This window comes from Selaginella moellendorffii, unplaced genomic scaffold, assembly GCF_000143415.4.
Source record: "Selaginella moellendorffii unplaced genomic scaffold, v1.0 SELMOscaffold_38, whole genome shotgun sequence".
In the NCBI taxonomy this organism is placed as follows: Eukaryota; Viridiplantae; Streptophyta; class Lycopodiopsida; order Selaginellales; family Selaginellaceae; genus Selaginella; species Selaginella moellendorffii.
In genome coordinates, this window is record NW_003314299.1 from 1,038,177 (window position 1) to 1,058,460 (window position 20,284).

General features: G+C 46.2%; 6 protein-coding genes across 6 annotated transcripts; 2 read left to right on the forward strand and 4 right to left on the reverse strand.

Moving 5' to 3' along the window:
• Positions 1–1,300: 1,300 nt before the first annotated feature.
• Positions 1,301–2,824, reverse strand: LOC9653906 (shikimate O-hydroxycinnamoyltransferase). Its single transcript, XM_024683571.1, has 2 exons — positions 2,395–2,824; positions 1,301–2,337 (listed from the first exon to the last, which is right to left on the reverse strand). Exons 1-2 carry the CDS (start codon positions 2,812–2,814, stop codon positions 1,399–1,401), a joined length of 1,359 nt encoding a protein of 452 aa, XP_024539339.1. The 5' UTR covers positions 2,815–2,824; the 3' UTR covers positions 1,301–1,398.
• Positions 2,825–3,652: 828 nt separating this feature from the next.
• LOC9658960 (gamma-glutamyl hydrolase 1) lies at positions 3,653–5,382 on the reverse strand. Its single transcript, XM_002978755.2, has 9 exons — positions 4,910–5,382; positions 4,774–4,866; positions 4,458–4,642; positions 4,349–4,409; positions 4,198–4,287; positions 4,084–4,146; positions 3,940–4,028; positions 3,789–3,881; positions 3,653–3,730 (listed from the first exon to the last, which is right to left on the reverse strand). The coding sequence occupies exons 1-9, from the start codon at positions 5,189–5,191 to the stop codon at positions 3,694–3,696; spliced, it is 993 nt and encodes a 330-aa protein (XP_002978801.1). The 5' UTR covers positions 5,192–5,382; the 3' UTR covers positions 3,653–3,693.
• A 1,423-nt stretch (positions 5,383–6,805) lies between these two features.
• On the reverse strand, positions 6,806–8,245 carry LOC9658961 (shikimate O-hydroxycinnamoyltransferase). Its single transcript, XM_024683572.1, has 2 exons — positions 7,826–8,245; positions 6,806–7,767 (listed from the first exon to the last, which is right to left on the reverse strand). The coding sequence occupies exons 1-2, from the start codon at positions 8,243–8,245 to the stop codon at positions 6,832–6,834; spliced, it is 1,356 nt and encodes a 451-aa protein (XP_024539340.1). The 3' UTR covers positions 6,806–6,831.
• Positions 8,246–9,049: 804 nt separating this feature from the next.
• Positions 9,050–11,088, reverse strand: LOC9658962 (protein NRT1/ PTR FAMILY 8.5). Its single transcript, XM_024683652.1, has 3 exons — positions 10,949–11,088; positions 10,434–10,489; positions 9,050–10,278 (listed from the first exon to the last, which is right to left on the reverse strand). The coding sequence occupies exons 1-3, from the start codon at positions 11,086–11,088 to the stop codon at positions 9,050–9,052; spliced, it is 1,425 nt and encodes a 474-aa protein (XP_024539420.1).
• A 4,000-nt stretch (positions 11,089–15,088) lies between these two features.
• LOC9658963 lies at positions 15,089–16,643 on the forward strand. The gene is made up of 4 exons (XM_002978642.3): positions 15,089–15,415; positions 15,475–15,869; positions 15,923–16,131; positions 16,199–16,643. The coding sequence occupies exons 1-4, from the start codon at positions 15,117–15,119 to the stop codon at positions 16,616–16,618; spliced, it is 1,323 nt and encodes a 440-aa protein (XP_002978688.2). The 5' UTR covers positions 15,089–15,116; the 3' UTR covers positions 16,619–16,643.
• Positions 16,644–16,686: 43 nt separating this feature from the next.
• On the forward strand, positions 16,687–19,446 carry LOC112349366 (pentatricopeptide repeat-containing protein At4g18520, chloroplastic-like). The gene has a single exon (XM_024683653.1). The coding sequence runs from the start codon at positions 16,687–16,689 to the stop codon at positions 19,444–19,446; it is 2,760 nt and encodes a 919-aa protein (XP_024539421.1).
• Positions 19,447–20,284: the final 838 nt, after the last annotated feature.

The following is a 20,284-nucleotide window of genomic DNA, read 5'->3' on the forward strand; positions in this document are numbered from 1 at the left end:
TAACTATGTCTTACTGAATAATACTATAGAGGGAGGTTGCTGATTGTCTAGGCGAGATAAGAAGTTGTTATAGCACATGTCATAGGCATGTGTTAACTGGGATTGACACTCAACTTTTTAAACTGTCAATCCAGCCAATGAAGGTCATTTTTTTAACCATGTTTTAGCTAATTTCTATCCTAAAAGAAAAATTGCACTTACTTGGGCAAGATGGGGATTCTAGGGCATTTTCTATGGGTGTGCAATGGCATCATAAGTGAAGGAGTATATTAATATTTATGCTCAGGAAAATTAGTGATGTCAAGTTAATCAAGTCAATGGTATCTCCTAGTTCCCCATAATGCTCAAACTCATTGACTTTAAAAGATTGGTTTCAAGCTAAATTTTAAGTATTTTCAAAGATTGGAAAATGAGTCTTAGCAATGTGTGTTTTGTTAGAGTTCACTGGCTCAAAATCATCATCTAATCAAAAGCAATTACCCATGCTCTAGGATGGGCACTTATGATGTGTTACATTGCAGTAGATAAGAGACTAGAGGAAGCTCAAAGAAAAGAAAGGATTGATGGCATAGCAATTTTGATGGTGATGTTTTGGTATATTGATTAGTTTAAATATTATTATTGTGATTAAAATTATCACTTTAACTTTAGCACTATCAAAAATTTCTTGATTTTCTATAAATGGATATTGGTATTCTCTTGACCATTTAAGAAAATTGAAAACCAATTACTTTATTTTTACCTTTTCTAAGATGTATAATCTTAAAAAAAGAAGTCTTTGTGTTAGTGGTGGAAGGCTTTGCCAACCACCCAATATTTACTAGGAAATTGCTAATATTTATATAGGTAAAATTTAAGAATAAGAATCTATGCCTTTTGCAACTATCAGATTGCAAGTCCAAGCCAGCCTTAGTTTCTATAGTACCTAGGAAAATTAGGATGATGTTTGTCTACCAATGGAATTCTAGCACATCTTTGTTTGTTATTGGATAGAGCAAGGGAAGGCACAAATATGATGAGACCATAAGGGACAATTGGCACTAAACTAAAGAAGTCTCCAACACAAAAACTTTGAGCATGAGAAAGACCACAAAAAGATATTGAGATTCCCAAACATAAAAAATCGTGCCAATTGTGTCTTTGGCCAATATAATTCACAGCCAATTGCCCTTGAGCTGCCCTATGAGAGCATGACAGCTGTTGCTCACCCAGCTCATCGCCCAAGATACATGTTGCACTTTGTTCTTCTCTGGCAAAATGGTCTGCAAAGATTTGATTGGTTCATTGCATAGAAAATCTCTAAAAGAAAACAAATAATATATAAAGAGTAAAATAAGGTTACAAATAAATAAATTACCAACACCAATTCTCAAACCCCATATGAACCAGTGATCATTCCTACGATCCCAGAGTAGTATACTTGCAGAAGAATTCATGGTTTACAAGCTTCTTCATATGGATTGCAGGTAGCGAGATGAGCAGCCGCCGGTGCCTTCCTCCTCTTGGGCTGGGGAGAATCACCGTCACACCGTTCCCATACCACGGCGGCTGCATTACCAGAGAGTAGTGTACAGTCTTTCCCCATCCAAAATCAACGCTGTACACAGGGAAACTGTGCAAGCTCGTGCTGTAGATCCCAGTCCCCGACACAAAATCACCATTTAGATTGATCTTCCTTCCTCTGCCCAGCTCCATCTCCATCCAATCGATGGCGGATTGCATGTGTTCTTGAGTGGTGCTTAGGATATCCTCGTGGAAGAGCCTCGCAGCGTAGGAGAGATGGCGGGATTTGATGTCCCCGGCCTTGGCAGTGAGGCATGGCGAGTGGATGCTGTTGCCAATGTACGAGGCTGGGACTGGGGGGTTCCAGCGGTTCTTGCCCTTGAGAGAGATCGCATAGACGTAGCTTGTGATGATCGAGTCTTGGAGATCTCTGGCCTCGGTGATGGCTTTCCAGATCATGGCGCTCGTTGCCTCGAACGAGGTTGGAGGGCGGCCATAGCTGTACGGACCACTGTGAACGTCACGGATAAGATCGTCGACTTGGTCAGGATCCATCTCAAACATCTTCACTGCGTACTCGGATGTTACGTCGGTTGCTTTGGCCGAATGAGTGTTATAGATCGGAGAGGAGTAGTAGTCGCGGACTGGCAGAATGATCGCTGGGGGCTGCCTGGCCTGGAAAATGTTAGAGGCAAAAACCGGAGGCCTCAAAAGCGGCAGGCCTCGGTGGATTTCGGACCAAGCATTCACAAACGCAAAGTTTGAGGATCCATCCAGCACCAGTTCGGCCACTAAGATCCCCAATGCAATCCCACCACACTTGAACTTCGTCACCTAGATTCAGGAATTCCATGAATATTTAGGAATTAACTGCGATATCAAGAAACCTGCCTGAACTTTGAAGATCGGAGCAGTGTCTGGATCCGTGATGGCCACTTCCGAAGGATTGAGAAGCTGCTCGATGGAGCAAAACGCCATATTTTTCCAATCGCTGAAGCTGGCGTCGGGGGCACTCGCCTCCACAAACGAGACGCCAGCGTCGTTGCAATCCACCTCCAGCTTGTGACCATCTTCCGCCCTGCGCACCCGCCCTGCCAAGACATAAAATGGGACAAGCACTCTGGACAGCGAAGCTCTCAAGCTCTCGACAAGATCATCCCTGCTAGATGGCGGGAAATAATAGACTTGCTTGGTGTAATTCTCAAAGGAGATGTGGAAGTCGAGATTGGAGAGCTTGTGAATCCGGGGCTGTGGAGTCGGAGTTTCGGGCTTGACAGTCCAAGACCCCAACACCGTCACAACACTAGCCATGGTTGATCATAGGAACATACACAAACGTAATATATATATATAGCAAAGTTTGTACAGTTATAAAATCTTAAAGGTAAAGGTATTTATATTTATTGTTTTATCTTGAATTTAGTTTTGCATTTTTATTAGTTATAATAATCATTTAAATAATGGGTTTAAAGTAAAAAATGATACGGGTTTGAAGTCATAGAGCTAAAGAGCCAATCCAGCTTTTCCTACAGGCATTCTTCCAGAACAAAGAAGAGCATTCTCTTTCGTAGTCCAAGGCCCACGCGAAAGAAACCAATGGCCTAATGAAGAGGTTAAGGGCAAGCCCGTACTGAACTAGTACAATCTGGAGGACTCTTTTGTCCGATGTAAGTAGTATACAGGTTTCTTCAGAACTGTACAGACCACGTTAGCCACGTGCGTTTATCAATAAGATTGTTACCAAGAATTAAACTCGATCGGACAGTTGCCAATGGTGCGATGACCAGCGAATATAAAGTTTAAACAATAGAAATTAGATGCGAACTCACAAAGCTATGGGTTCCACATCGAGAGCTGTAGCGAGCTGTAGCTCTGGAAAAGCATCACATGAAAGAACCATCACCTCTAATAACTCCTCTCAGAATCGTACTCGCCTGCCACCAGGGCAGATTACTTACAACTTGCAATATCGTACTCGTCCTCCCTGCCTGCAAGTGGGCAGCCAGTTGAGATTATTCTGCCCTTGTGAAAAGTGTGCACATCCTGTGCCGTGGGGAGGATCAAATACAATTCCGTTTCCGGGATTTGAACCAGGGTCGCCTGGATGAAAGCCAGGCATCCTGACCCGAATAGACGACGACGGATTAGAGACCTCAGCTAAAATAACAGTAGTTTTATTATCAGATTGCTTCACCAGAAGACGTAAGATTGATCGAAGTGTCCCTTCCTACAAGCACAGTACAAAGAGGCTCTGAGCGATTTTAGATTTTGATGGGAGTAAGTACCCGTCTCGGCCGGAATAGATTGGCGAATAGTTGTAGATCAATAGCTGCTCTTCTTCTTCCCAAGAAGCTGTGTGGCTTGACTTCAGAGCCTCGCTACTCAGACAAACAGTCGACAGTTTATCCTGTCTAATGAGAAGGTGAAGAGAATTACCTGACGAAGAAGCTCGCGGCGCTCTGTGTAATTCGAACGGCATCCGGAGAGTGAGGTATTCCTTCATATCCCCATTCGAAAGCATTCTTCTGCAAAATCGAGAGAATATCTAAACAAAGAGGTGAAAAACGAGAAAAGCTCTACCTCGGGATGCCATTGCACACTAGTTACTGGATACTTGCGCCCTTCAATCGTCGAAATATATATCTGAAAATCCAAAGGAACTGATGGCTCAAGAGATTTGGCACCGAGAATTACCTTTCCATTCAGGTCAGGAGTTGTAGTTAGCACGTCGAAGAAATCTCTAAGGCGCTGTGTGTCTCTCCAAGCCTGTGGAGATAGACCTTTCTGCAATCCAAGCCAAAGAAATGAGAAGAAGAAAACACAAAGTAAGTGCTGAGAACCTTACAATGTGATTCTGCATTGCAAGCTTCTCGTGCTCCACCTTGTCCAGAATGTCCTTAGGAAACCTGGACAAAGAACACTTCACAAGCACATACAAAGAACTGACTCGTTACCACGTAAACATGCTGCGCCCTTTGGCCCAGTCGCCCACGAAGTTTAGCTCTCCAGCAGCTTTGTGTGCGTTGTAATCGTCCAGGATGGAATGGTTGCCACTGACGATCACGGCTAGAAGTTCCAGACCCAAGCACGTCCCAAACACGGGAAAATAATCTCCCTTATCATTTGCTTCCAGTGCCCTCTACAAGATCAAACTAAACAATCAAAGACTCTAGTTGCAAAGTCACTATCATGAATACTCCTGGAAAAAACAATGGACGAAGAACGAACAAGACGCATTCCAAAGCTAAAGCAAGAGGGAAGAACACAAACCTTGAAGAGAAACTCGCCGGCGCGGTAGTAAGGACCATCTTGCAAGCTTGCGCTCCCACCAGCGAACAAAATGCCATTGATCAGCGAGAATTTCTGTGCAAACAAATAAGGGCAAAGAAATTTAGCTGGAAGTTACCTTCGCTAGCGTCTCCCAAGGCTCGTTGTAAAGCAAAGGAACGGCGCGAGCACCCCCGGCCTCGACGAATTTCACATACGAGGCAGCGATGTAAGATATGTTGGAGCGCCTGGGATCGCCGGGCTCCAGCCTGTTGATGTAGCTCCTGCCATCGCCATCGCCAGGCTGAGTGAGAATCCCTATCAGCGGCCGCTTCTCTCGGGATTCTTCGGGTAGCTGGATGATCCTAGCGGCGGCGATCGCAGCGAGCGCGAGGAAGATCGCTACAATGGCTCCTGCCATGGCGACCCTAGCGTAAGAGCCCTAATTCGCGGGAAATTCTCGTCCGCGTCAATTGCTAGAGCAGCGGACACACACAAGAAACAAGCAAAGATCGAGCGCCGCCAAGAGCCAGAAGAAGTAGTTCATATGGTGATCGATCCAGCTCCCGCGTCCGCCACCCTTGCTCGTGATCTTCTCCACCGCAAGAACAAGAACACTACTCTCTAAATCCTTTTCCACCCCCGCCACAACCATGGCCCTTTGCAAGCAGGTCAATTCGCTCTGTTGACCGGTCAACATGCGAAGAACTGGGACGAGAAAGCCTCTCGTCAAGCGGCACTGTGAGAATGACGGGGCGAGCGATGCCGGGAGCACTTTGAAGCCGGAGATGCGGTTGCGCATTTCTTGCCCCTACTGCACGAACAGCGTGGATGAAAACGGTGGAGAAGCATTCTGCTGCGAGCGGCGCTGCTAAGATCGCACTGGCGGCGGCATTGTTCTGCAAGCAGCAGTGCTAGATCGCAGCAGCAGTGGCCGCGATCGCAGCTCGAGGAGATCTAGCCGGTAAGAGACTGATATTGCTGGCGTGACTCGATGCAGTGGAATGAAGCCTAGGGTGTCTGCTGTCCCATGGAAGACACCCCAGCATCCATTGCCCCTGAGATCCTCTTCTCACAACACTCAAACTTGCACACGAGTCTAGCTGCCTGAAGTAGAACTTCGGATAATCCAAAGTTTCTGGGAAAGGTGTTTATAGTAGTCACTTCAGTCTAGATTTAAAAAACTTCCGGACCTTCTAGCAGAGCAGAGCCACTGCCTCACAGATAAATCCGAGGTACAACTTGTAACCATGGTATGTGCTACTTCTCTGCCCCCCTTTTCATTTGTGATGTTGTTAATCCCCCTACAACAACCTTTACGTAGACCAAATAGCAATGTACGTGACCTATCAAGTAAGACCGGCTTCTCAAGCCAGCTCTTGAATGTATGTTTTTCTGCTTGTTTAAACAAAATGCAACCTGCATGTGCACTTGCAAAAATGAAACAATCAAAGCATAGCTTTTTATAAATGTTCTTGCTTGTGTATGAGTAGAGGTCAGACAATCCAAGAGCCATAATTCTTTGGCTCGCCAACATGGCGCAAGAGAAACCCTGGTGATTCTCCAGCGATATCCTTGTGATTAGAGCTGCCAATGCAGCTGTATGTCACTGCATGTAAGAATGCCCACTTGAGGCTGGCCAAAACGCTGGGAAAGAAGAAATGTAAATCAAAGAGCTCCTTGCGTGTAATCTTGTCTCACAAGCCACGATTCAATGGATATGAAGTGCAGCCACGTGTTGCAAGTTGGTTTCCCCCATAGCACCAATGAGCTTCTTCCATTCCAGCCAGTGTGCCCACTTTTAATTGGCCATCCATACATCAACCATAGGAGCACCAAATTCTTCCATATAATCTTTTATAGAGATTTGCTATACATTTGGTCCAGATGCAATGAACCAAGCTGGTAGGCATTAAGTAAAACACAATGTCCTCGAGGTATGTATCGGAAATATAAACTTTTACATTTTTAAGGATTAAATCCTTGTATTTAAAATAAAATTATTCTATTAAAAATCCTTCGTTCAAGAAAAAAATTACCAACACCAATATGAACCAGTAATCATTCCAGAGTAGTATACTTGCGGAAGAATTCATGGTTCACGAGCTTCTTCATATGGATTGCAGGCAGCGAGATGAGCAGCCGCCGGTGCCTTCCTCCTCTTGGGCTGGGGAGAATCACCGTCACACCGTTCCCATACCACGGCGGCTGCATTACCAGAGAGTAGTGTACAGTCTTTCCCCATCCAAAATCAACGCTGTACACAGGGAAACTGTGCAAGCTCGTGCTGTAGATCCCAGTCCCCGACACAAAATCACCATTTAGATTGATCTTCCTTCCTCTGCCCAGCTCCATCTCCATCCAATCGATGGCAGATTGCATGTGTTCTTGAGTGGTGCTTAGGATATCCTCGTGGAAGAGCCTCGCAGCGTAGGAGAGATGGCGGGATTTGATGTCCCCGGCCTTGGCAGTGAGGCATGGCGAGTGGATGCTGTTGCCAATGTACGAGGCTGGGACTGGGGGGTTCCAGCGGTTCTTGCCCTTGAGAGAGATCGCATAGACGTAGCTTGTGATGATCGAGTCTTGGAGATCTCTGGCCTCGGTGATGGCTTTCCAGATCATGGCGCTCGTTGCCTCGAACGAGGTTGGAGGGCGGCCATAGCTGTACGGACCACTGTGAACGTCTCGGATAAGATCGTCGACTTGGTCAGGATCCATCTCAAAAATCTTCACTACGTACTCGCACGTTACGTCGGTTGCTTTGGCCGAGTGAGTGTTATAGATCGGAGAGGAGTAGTAGTCGCGGACTGGCAGAATGATCGCTGGGGGCTGCCTGGCCTGGAAAATGTTAGAGGCAAAAACCGGAGGCCTCGAAAGCGGCAGGCCTCGGTGGATTTCGGACCAAGCATTCACAAACGCAAAGAATGAGGATCCATCCAGCACCACTTCGGCCGTTAAGATCCCTAATGCGATCCCACCACACTTGAACTTCGTCACCTAGATTCAGGAATTCCATGAAATATTGAAGAATTAACTGCGATATCAAGAAACCTGCCTGAACTTTGAAGATCGGAGCAGTGTCTGGATCCGTAATGGCCACTTCCGAAGGATTGAGATGCTGCTCGATGGAGCAAAACGCCATGTTTTTCCAATCGCTGAAGCTGGCATCGGGGGCACTCGCCTCCACAAACGAGACGCCAGCGTCGTTGCAATCCACCTCCAGCTTGTGACCATCTTCCCCCCTGCGCACTCGTCCTGCCAAGACATAAAACGGGACAAGCACTCTGGACAGCGAAGCTCTCAAGCTCTCGACAAGATCATCCCTGCTAGATGGCGGGAAATAGTAGACTTGCTTGGTGTAATTCTCAAAGGAGATGTGGAAGTCGAGATTGGAGAGCTTGTGAATCCGGGGTTGTGGAGTCGGAGTTTCGGGCTTGACAGTCCAAGACCCCAACACGGTCACAACACTGGCCATTGTTGACGAGAGAACATACGTACAACCTAAAATATATATAACACCAAATCTTTCGTGGGTTCCAGGAAATGCAAAGCCTTGAAAAAATGCGTGCGAACAATGCGTGGCGACGCACGTGGTCCATAGCCACCAACACAGATCACGACAAGGACAAAGTCAGCTTTTTTGAAAAGTTGTGTACACTGTGTACACGTTTTGCGCGTTCACTGTGCCTCCTAGCAGCTGCGGTCTGCCCCTCCCTGCCGTGTCTAAGTCGACATCTCCCCTCTGGTTCAATAGTATCGTATTTGATCATGAAATGTTTTCAGTGGAGAAACAGGACGTCGACGGATGCATGATCTATTGTGGCGCAGTCGGGTAGTCTGGGTTAGACGACAACGGATTCTTCCCAAGTGGCTTGTAATTCGAATGGCATCCGGAGAGTGGGGTATTCCTTCGTTTCGAATGCATTCTTCTGCAAAATCGAGAGAATATAAAAACAAAGAGATGAAAAGCGAGAAAAGCTTTTGTCATTGCACACCAGTTATTGGATAAAGCACATCAAACTGAGGTTCCAACTCATCGACAAAGGCAAAATTCTTCTGGAATTTGTCCTACCAACACGATGCTGGTGGACGTCCTGACCAAGGCTCTACCTCGTGTAAAGCATCAAGTCTTCCTAAAGACACTCAAGCTAGGTGATGGAAACCTTGAGGAGGAGTGTGGGAAGCACAAGGTCCACGTCACTAACCACATCACATATCCTGAGACGGCCGATGATCCCGGCAATTTCCCGTGAATTAGGGCTCTTATGCTATGGTTTTTTCATTTCGCCATAGCCCGGAATCTGTAGCAGCGGACACACACAAGAAACAAGCCAAGATCAATGGCGACGAGTGCCGCCAAGAGCCAGAAGAAGTAGTCCATATGGTGATCGATCCAGCTCCCGCGTCCGCCACCCTTGCTCGTGACCTTCTCCACCGCAAGAACAAGAACACTACTGAGATAACTCCCTAGAGCATTTGTAGCGAGCGACAGCGCACCGATCAAACTCCGCATTGCCTCGGGGGACTCCTCGTTGAAGAACTCGGTCCTCCCGGCAAACGCGAACACTCCAGCGGCGCCCACTAGAAAATACTGTGTCACCTGCCAGAGTATACTCACCTGGTGAACCATTGCGTGCGTTTCCACCACCCCCGCCACAACCATGGCCACCATCGCCAGTAAAAGCCCCAGGCCCATCCTTTGCAAGCCGGTCAACCCACTCTGTTGACCGGCCAACCTGCGAAGAACCGGGACGAGAAGCCTCTCGTAGAGCGGCACTGTGAGAATGACGGCGATGGTGTCAACTGCTGCGAGCGATGCCGGGGGCACTTTGAAGCCGGATATGCGGTTGCGCATTTCTTGCCCCTGCTGCACGAACAGCGTCGAGGTCTGGATGAAAACGGTGGAGAAGATGATGCTCGTCGCCCACACTGGCATCAAGCGGAGGATGATCTTCACCTCCTCGATCTGCGTTACCGTGCATAACCTCCATCCCGTCGGTGGTGAGTTCTCAAACGCTGTTTGCTCATCGCGAGCGATGGCTGCCGCCTTGTCGAGAAATCCGAATCCAGCAGTGTGCTGAATCTGCTTACTTCCTGGAATGCTGGAACTCTCCCCTTGTAGCTCATAGAGGGTTGCATTTGCATGCTCGACTTCTATCCTTGTACTTCTGTTTCTGGCAGTTGCAACGAAAACTTGTGCCACCCTGGTTAGCGGGCTCCCACCCGGTTGCTTGTGCTTGTACCGCGGCCAGCCCATGAGAAAGATCATGGCGGACGCCGTGACCGCCACTGTGGGGATGGCGAACCCGAGCGGCCAGCTTACTTCCTGCTGGACATATACCAGAGCTGTTCCCGCAATCAGACCTCCGATGTTGGTGAAGAAGTAGCTCCAGTTGAAGAAGCTGGCCTTGTTGCTTGCTGGATCATCAGACTCTTCCAGTTGAAAAGCACCGAATGATGAAATGCAAGACCTTGGTCCACCGGATCCCACGGCTATGACGTATAACGCTGTGTAAAGCAAGGCCGGGTTTACTGTTTTGCTGCAAGTATGTGATCCAGTGCTATGGCATGTAGGGTGTAGCAAAGTTGACAAGGTTAGCAAGATCATACCCTGTGAGTGTAAGGTTGGGCAAAGGTGAGTCTAGAGTGTCTGTGTTTCTTACCGGCAAGTAGATACCGAAAAAGGCGTTGATCGTCCGAAACTCGCCGAGGTAAGAGTCTGCAAGGAATCCACCCAGTAGAGGGGTAAGATTACAGGTTCCCATCCAGTTTGAGACTGCGTTTGCCGCACTGGCTCTGGATACGTGAAGCTTGCTAGACATGTAAATCACCATGTTTGTTACAATGGCGTAGTATGCGAGCCGTTCCATGGAGAGAGAAACTAGAAACGCAGAGAAATTAAGAAAGCCATTCAATCCTTATGGGAAACAAAGCGTACCAAGGATGAATTTGCAAGCCCACCATCCAGCAGTTCCATGGTGGATGATCATTTAGGATAAACAAAGCTATCGTAAGAACCCTAAGAACATAAAATCTTCTGCTCAGCTATTCTAAGTCTAGTCCGGTGGTTTTCGGATTCAACGAAGTAGCAAAATTCAATTTTGCGCAATAGATTGTCCTCTTAGAGGCTTGAACCACAGGACTGCCGCCTCGTCTTCCTTCCTGAAGAGCCTAACACCGTGGAAGCCAACGTTCAGAAATTTTGAACTTGAGATGAAGAATTACTCGTCGCGCCCACGCCTTTGCAGTCTCCTTTGCAGTCTCCTTGTTAATCCTTGCCAGTGGAGGACTCCACCAAAGCTCCGCCTGGCGATCCATGCAAGACGGAGCTTCTGGCGTGCTTGTTGATCTCCCGAGTGGTGACAATGGGTCAAGTACGTTGGCAATGGCAAGTGGCTCACAACCTCAATGTTTGGGTGCTTGGATCTAAAGACACTCTCCTGGGTGGTACAACTCTTGTCTGTGATCTTTGCGAGCCTTGCAAATGCCCCAAGAAGGCATCTTAGAATCTTTGGACATTCTACATTGCTCAAGCTGGATTGGATCGTTTAGCACTGCCTTCAAATCTTTCATAGCTCTTTGAGGGCTCTGACAAATGTTGGTGTAACAAACATGATAAGATCTTATGTATGGGCCTAAGCTGTGGGGAAATTTCATCTTGGTTTGTGCTCCAATAAAATAATTAAAAAAATTATTAACTTGCTTGGTGTGGAAAGCTTGTGAATCCATTTAGGGCTTTTAGGCATGTGACTAATGCTTCATTGAGTTATACATGTTTGTTGATGAAATACATGTTTGTTGATCCTTAGATCCTTAGTTGTAACACATGTTATCCCTATTAAAAAAGGTAATTGATTGATGAGAAAACCTTTAATAAATATTTTAACCCTATTTATTTTCTAAGGTTATAAAGATCTATGGTGATAATATATTTAAATCTTTATTTTATGATCATATGCACTATTTTCTTCCTAAAGGTTATTAGTGAATAATCAATGAGGATATTGACATTTATTGAGCCAATGAAAACTGATTTTCGCATTGAATCTACTAGTTATTTCAGCTCTACAAAACAAAGGATGTAATCATGGATGTTCAATATATATAATTTCAATTTTAAGGGTAAAGATATACTTTATTTAAGGATAATGATCAATTGCTCCAATATTATATATTGCCCTATCTCTTTCACTTTAAGCCAATAAAAAAATGGGCAATTTTTTAACAAGAGGGTCTTTAATATTTATTTTATCCTTATTTATCCCCCAAAGTTTTAAAAATCCACAGTGATAGTATATTTAAATTTCATCCCATGATCACATATGCTACATTAATTTAACATCATGATTTTAGTCCTATCATTTTATAAGTTTCTTAAATTGGATTTATTGGAATATCACTCAATCTCAGTATAAATCAAACTAAAGGACACTTTATAATTTAAGACCAAGTTAAAAGGATAGCAAGAAGATCTTCATTCACAATATTCATGAACTTTAATTTCATTGCCTTATCATCTATAAAATTATATTTTACAAAGATGCTAATAAATATGGTTATAATAGCTAGATCCTAAAGTTTATATCCTTTACAACTAGAAACTTTTTGCTCTTAGGATCAAACTTTTTATGTAGCTAATTTAAGATGCAAGTAAAAGTTAAACATATAGAATGTAATATGTTAGACTTCCTTTCAGACTACACTTCTTTTAGAGTCTACCTACCTTTAAACACAATAATGAGTAATTAATTTTGGACATGCATCACTATAACAAATGTTTGTTGTCAAAATTCTTTACTCAACTTCACATTAAAAAGGAGGTTATATGCTACATTCACTAATGTTTAATTCTTTCATTTAACAACTCCATTTTGATGTTGTATGTACCATGTAGTGACTTGATATTAAATCTTATATTCATGGCAAAAATCTTAAATTTCCTCTATCGATTCATAATATTTTGATTTTTCATTTAAACTTCATTTTAAAAAAAGTAATATAATGTTTCAATGCTTCCATAATTTCATCCTTTCCACATGAAGAATATGCAAATTTTGTGGCTAAAGTCATTAATGACAGTCCATGAAGTACTTTGCACCAAAATGGCTAAGAATATCCATCAACCCTCAATGGTGCAGAAGACTTACAAAAGTTTTATATGATTGTACCCTTGAGATCCAAACCCTTCACCATATGCTTTGCAACTGCAAAACTTTGTGATTCATGTGTCTAAAGCAATAATGCTAAAGATGATTTTTGTCATTAGACACTTACTTAACATTTGTAACTTGCTACTTGTGAGAGGACACTTCATACCCACAGAATAATTTCTTCTCAATAAGTCAAAAGGTGTGTTTATCTATGAAGAAATATTCACTATCAAATATCAATACAATGTTGTTAATGCACTTTAGCTAGTGATATTTAGACATTCCTTGCTTAAATAGCCTTTATATTTTCTATTATATAGATGCTAACAAGATTGGAAGACGAGAAAGCATGTATTTAGGAGAAAGGATGCAAGGTAGAAGAGAAGAAGGTGAAGGTGGTTGAGAAAGCTTGTATTATAGAAGAGAAAAAGGTTGAAAATTTTTGCTGTGCACAAGAAAAAGAAGATAAAGTGACAAGAAAAAAAGCATTTACCTGAAGAGAAGAAAGGGGAGGCAATCAAAAAGAAAATGCTAACTAAAGTGAAGCAATTGAAAGACAACTACCTCAGAAATGCAGCCTTGAAGAAACCAAAACGAAGGCACATCTTGCAGATTCTGGATTCCCCTGAAGAATGGAAGGCAACTTGTACTGCTTAAGAGGTATGAGTTCAGCCAAATTTAGAAATCTATTAATGACTTTCTTGGAGTTCCAAACAAACCCATCTGGATTTCTTCACTATTTTTCAGCCAAATCTATCAAAATTTACCTATTCTTAGTAGTCTTTCTTGATGGATCTTCATTTAGGGCATAGCCAAGAGCTTGCCACGCGCCATCACGGGCCAAGAGGCAATCATAAGTTATGGCCAAAGAACAATAGTTTTCCTATTAAATATCTTTTTAATCAAATATCAAACCATTCTTAAAATTAAACATGGCCCAGAATAACGGCTGTTTCTTGTCTCACAGGGATCTTACAGTTGGGAGTTCCCTGTTTGCAGTCAACCTAATCAGACATGGCACAGAAGCCCATGCCAAGCCAAAGAAGCTCTCTTCAGCACAAAAGTTATATCACAGACCAATACTTAGTGAATTAAATACAAAACATAGATGTTTGTAGAGTAATTATATTTGTGTAATGTCAGGCGGCAAACTCAAGTTCTGCTCCTCTGACAAGGGGTGGGTTAAAATCCCACTTCTGACAAGTTTCTTTGACTTTGAATCGGTGGAACCGTCAATTCCATGTCACAAACAAATTATTCGACATAAAGTACGAAACTGGGAAGAGATTACTAGCCAGCTCACGCAAAAAAAAATTATTTTGAGGGCGTGGGGTGAGCTCGAAGCAGCAATGAACCCACCATCCCGCCAACCGTTGTGCTGAAGAACAGATCCGGAGCTACATTGGCTTTGCTCGGTTGTGTATTTAAGACTGACAAGTTAATAAGCAGAGAGAAAATTGAAGTCGAATGACTAGAATCTAGATATTATCCTCAACAAAAGGTACGCATGAGGTGGCCTCAGTAACGTGGCTAGTTTCAGGGCGGTGCCATCATCTGTTCAAACCTCAAAACTCAACTCAACTGTTGAAAATTGTGTGGCAGAGTTAAAAATTTTTGAGACAACAGGTGAATTTTTATGTCACTAAACAGATTAAGGAGACAAGGTGTCAAACACATTGAACGAGATTCCTTATTCGAATCATACAGATAGTAGTTACTACAGGATTACACGAGAGAGATCCCAATTACCTAGGGTGAAGCACAGCGGATTCTAGAGCAAGTCCCTTGTAATTCCTCGACCGTGCTTTGGAGGCGAGGACAGTAGTCCGCCTTGGGTCTGAGCGCAGGGCAACAGGCACAGATATTCCCGCCTCTACGACAAGGAATTGGAAGCGAATCGATGCAGCCCTGAGCCGATGCCTGATTGTTGCCAACAAGGACAAGCAACAGGAAACATATTGCAGCAACAAGACTTGCCAAATGTGAAGCCCTCATCTTTTGCTACACAGAGGAGTTTCACAATGGGACTTGGAGTATTTAAAGAAACTTTGAGCCGCCTCTATAGACTTTGGCAACTCTCCCGTCAAGTCAAGTTACGCCGCCACGTCGTTTAAACCATTTAGTCAACAAAGTCAGCGCTACTAGTCCAGGGTTCGAATCCCTACGCCCCAGCGTAAGAACCCTAGTCACACCACGATGAAGGCGCCTATCGCGCTCGCGAGGGGCGGGGGATTGGGGCTGGCGGCTGTCGCCTACATTCTCGTGGATTATCTCCGTGTCGTGGCGCCGGGGCTGCACGACGCGCTGCGGCCGATTCTCTGGGGATCGCTCGCGCTTGGAGCTGCATCGCGAGCTCCGTGGTACCCTCACTGGCCCGCGGAGATCCGGAGCGCGCTTCTCTTCGTCGCCTGCCTTGTTTTCATGCTCTCCTGCCTCGTCGTCGAGGCGATCTCTGTCCAGTTCGTGACGAGCGTCCTCGGGCTGGATTGGCACGGGTAAGAAACTATAGGCAGAAGCGAAATATTTGTGGTCTGATGGCTATGCGTTTTGCCAGATCCGCGAAACCTCTACCGGATATGGGGCAGTGGCTCTTGCTGGCTCTCAACGAGCGCCTCCCGGGATTTCTCGTCGAGGTTCTGCGAGCACCGATCATAGGTTTGCACCATTACCTCATGCTCTTTATAATGCTGGGATTCTCCGTGCTCTTTGGATGCGTTAGAGCTCCGGGGCTCGCGCTGGGTGCCAGATATCTTTTCACAATGGGTGTTGGAAGGCTTCTCAGGGTGGTCACGTTTCTCGGGACTATACTCCCTTCTGCGAGGCCCTGGTGTGCTAGAGCAAGATTTAGAGTCCCTGACCATCCTCATCCTTGGGCACAGAAATACTATGTTCCTTACTCTTCTGATCCAAGCGCGATCGCTCGGCTCCTACGTGAAGACTCGGCCTACGGTAGGAGAAGAGTGTTCCTTGTTTCCGTCTTAATGGTGTATTTTTTTCCGCAGATCAAGCAGCTGAGTACCCAGCTGAGTACGTTCCAAACTGGGGACGAATGCATTTCCTAGCCAACTTTCTCAGGCCGGTTGATCCAAATGCCGCCAACTTCAAAGAGGAATCCTGGTTCAACACTTTGAAGAGAGCTGGAGGAGGCTGCAACGATCTCGTTTTCAGCGGCCACATTCTCGTTTCAGTGCTCACTGCCATGGCATGGACTGTAAGTACAAGGATCAATTTTTATTTTTTTTCCATGTTTTCTTGTTCTCAAGTGACTACCCTCTCAGGAAGCCTACCCGGGATGGTCTTCGGTTTTCATCTGGCTTCTTGTCGCACACTCGTCGCAGCGAGAGATACGAGAGCGGCATCACTACAGTGTGGATGTCGTGTCTGGCATCTATGTGGGGATTCTACTCTGGAGGACAACTGGTTTCATCTGGTCAGCTGTAGACAGGCATTGGTCTCGTGGAGTGGATCTGGAACTGACGCAGATCGAGGACGGACTGGCCAAGGCCGCCAAGGATGCAGACCTGGACAAGATCCGGGTTCTAGTTGAGCAGCTTCAGTCGCTCAGACAGGGAAAGGAATCAAGCCAGCCGAAGAAGTCCGAGCCTTCACAGCGAGTACTTTGGGTGTTTGGAGGCAGTATTCTAGTGTCTACTTTAGGCTTGGTGCTGCTAGCATTCAGCTGGACTGCAGACGGGTAGGAAACAAACGGCACTACAGGGTCTAGGGTAATGGCAGTTCTCGGCTTCTGATCGAAGCCCATGCTGGGATGCACTGCCGGAGGTTTGGTTCTCTGAAAGACCCAAGAGCAAAGATATCCAAGTTGCTGGCTGCGCTTAAAGAGTCTACTAGAGCAAGGGATTTGGAAAGAGGCAAGATAATCCATGCAGAAGCCGCTGAGACAGGAGAGGAGTTGAACACGTTCGTGGCTAGCTCGCTCATCAATATGTATGCCAAATGTGGGAGCATGGAGGATGCTCGCAAGGTCTTTGATAAGTCTTCTCCACAGGACGTGTTTCTATGGACAGCGCTGTTGTCTGGGTATGTTGAAAGCGGGGAAGCCGAGATAGCTCTGGGGTTGTTCTCGCGGATGAAGGCAAGCAGGTGTGAACCGAGTGGCCATACTTACGCTGCAGTTCTCAAGGCCTGCTCCAGCGTAGCTAGCAAAGAAGTTGGCAGTCAAGTCGAAGGAAGGGTCGTGAAGCTTGCTGCTTTGCGGCAAGGGATGGGTGTTCATCGCGAAGCTGCCAAGAGAGGCTGCGTTGATATGGTGGTGGCGAATATGTTGGTGGATACGTATGCAAGATGTGGGAGCTTGTGGGACTCTCGAGGTGTTTTTGACCAGATGCGATATCACGATGTGGTGTCGTGGACGTCACTGGTCTGGGGTTATGCACAACATGAGGAGTTTGAAGTGGCCTTGGAACTCTTCTCGTGCATGATGACAACAAGGTGTGTACCGAATGCTCGTTCTTTTGTGGTCGCGCTAAAGGCGTGCTCTGGTATGGCAGTGAACAAAGACTCCAAGCAGGAAACGCTGGAAACAGGAAGAGCTATTCACTCACACGCAACAAAGTTGGGATTGGACTCTGAGGTAGCCGTGCGGAGCTGCTTAATCGAGATGTACTTTCAGTGTGGAAGCGTGGAGGATGCTCGGAAAGTCTTCGAGAGTACTCAGAACCATGACGTCGCGTCATGGAACACAATGCTGCTGGGATATGCTCGGGATGGTGAGGAAGAAGCGGCTTTCCAGCTATTCGAGCGGATGAAGTCAACTGGCATACATCCAAACTCTCAGACGTATTTGGCTGCACTCAGAGCCTGCACAAACGTCATAGCAAGAGAAGAAGCGAAGCAGGGCGACTTGAAGGTGGTGGCTTTGGCGAAAGGCATTGAGATTCACTCGGGAGCCGAGAAGAATGGACTCGTCTCAGACAAGCTGGTGGCAAGCAGTCTCATCGACATGTACGCGAAATGCGGGGAGATGAGGGAGGCTCGGCGTACTTTCGACCGTTTACAGCAGCGTGACGTGGTGGTGTGGACGACTTTGATACTGGGATACACTCAGAACGGTCAGCCGCAGTTAGCTCTTCATCTGTACGAGCAGATGCTTGAGACGGGAGGCTGTGTACCGGATTCCCAATGCTTCGTTGCGGCACTCAAGGCGTGTATTCTCCTCGCGACGAAAAACGAGCAGTCTTCAAAGGCTTTATCTCTGGAGAAAGGCTCGTTTATCGGCTCTCAAGCTGCGAAAGCTGGCTGTGAGTCCGATGCGTTTGTGGGAGCCGCGCTGGTCGACTTGTACACAAGGTGTGGCAGCATGGACAATGCTCGGCACGTCTTCGACAAGCTGCACAGTCCCGGTGCGGTCTCCTGGACGTCGATGATAGCTGGATATGCTCAGAAGGGACAGTGCGAGGTGGCTATCCAGGAATTCTATCGGATGCAACTGGAGGGCTGTTTACCAGTGACGCAGACTTACATTGCGGCACTCAAGGCATGCAGTGGCCAGGCAGTGAAGGAAGAGAGCAGGCGCGAAGATGGAAGGCTTCTCAAAGTCCAGTCTTTGAAACGAACCAGGGTGGTACACTCCCAAGCTACAGCCACAGGATTCGGCCTCGACGCTTACGTTGCAAGCACGCTGGTGGATTCGTACTCGAAGTGTGGGAGCATGTTCGATGCGCACAGAGTCTGTGCCAGCACTGAGGACAGCGTGGTTGCTTGGACGGCTTTGGTCCTCGGCTACGTCCAAAACTCGGACAGTGAAGCGGCTCTGGAAGCGTTTGCAGAGATGCGATCCCGAGGCTGTCAACCGGACTCCCAGCTCCTGGGTGCCGTGCTCAAGGCCTGCAGCGACGTTGCAGCGGTGGAAGGCGGCAGAGAAGTCCATGCATTGGTTCTCAGGCGTGGATTCGAGAGCAATGCCGAGATCACGAACGCTCTGGTGGACCTGTATGGGAAGTCCGGATTGATGCTGGAAGCTCAGCACCTCTTCGACTCCATCCCGGCATGCAAAAGCATCGAGACTTGGACGACGCTGATGGGAGGTTACAGCCGGCTGGGAGACGCAAATCGTGTCTTTGATCTCCTTCACGCGATCCAGGAGAGCGGAGTGAAGCCGGACGGGATCACTTTCACGTATGTGCTCGCGGCTTGCAGCCATGCCGGGCTAGTCCGCCAGGGAACCGACTATTTCCGGCTCATGGTTTCCAAGTACCGCGTGGAGGCCGAGCTGGAACACTACCACGGCATGATCGATTTGCTTGGGCGAGCTAACCGATTGGAGGAGGCTGTAGAGGTGGTGAGATCGATGCGGCTCCAGCCAACGGCAGTGACTTGGATGACGCTGCTGAGCTCGTGCAAGAAGTGGAAGAACGTTTGCATCGCGGAGCTCGCGTTCGGATCGCTGCTGGAGCTCGACCAGAGGCACGCCGCGGCTCACGTCTTGATGGGAAACATCTATGCGAGCGTGGGGATGTGGGAAAAGAAGCACAAAATACTTCATTCTGGTTTAGCTCAAGACGGCTAGAACTCGATCATCACGTCTATGCGATCACCACCGGAAAAACGAGCATCATGATCTGATCCATCTTACATTGGCTCTACCATCTCTCTGAAGATGAAAAAGAAAAACCATTAAACTACTTTTGTCAGGAGTGGGATTTGAACCCACGCCCTCGCTATCCTGACATTACATAACATAATTAATCTGCTAGAAGGACAATTGTACGCATGCGTACTCTAAATTTGTATGTAAGGCCTAGCAATCCATTAGGCCCGCCACTTTTCACATTTGCATTGTCTTCTTCTTCTTCGTCTTCAAGTAGAAGGAAGCTCTCAAGTTTGGAAGGAGGCAACGTCAAGGTGGATGGGGATTCAGTAGCTGTAGAACCAGCCTTTTGTTTTAGTGATATAAACCTTACAGAGATGGACGATTGGAGGAAGGAAGTCATGGCTCGAACATCAATAATAATAACAGTATCAACATTATTATTAATTTCTTCTGCAAGACACGAGGCTAAAGATCATGATCACAAGGACAAGGATTATGGACACGAGGAGGAAGACAAGAGAGAAAATCCGTAGAATGTTATTCTCAGTACACGTTATCATCAGTACACACGATCCAGTGAGTAATAAAAAAGTCTGAACGCATTATATATACAAATCAGCATCGCTGATTTATAGAAAGAATTTAAGTAAATTTTATATCGATAGCAATATTTAAATACTCGACTTTAAGAATATAATATAATATATCTTTGCTTTGTTACAGCTTCCTGGAGATCCCATCTGCAGACCTTCGTCGAGAGATCAGGCTCCAGTCCATGGCGCAAAACAACATGAAAACATTGCGGGATTCGAAT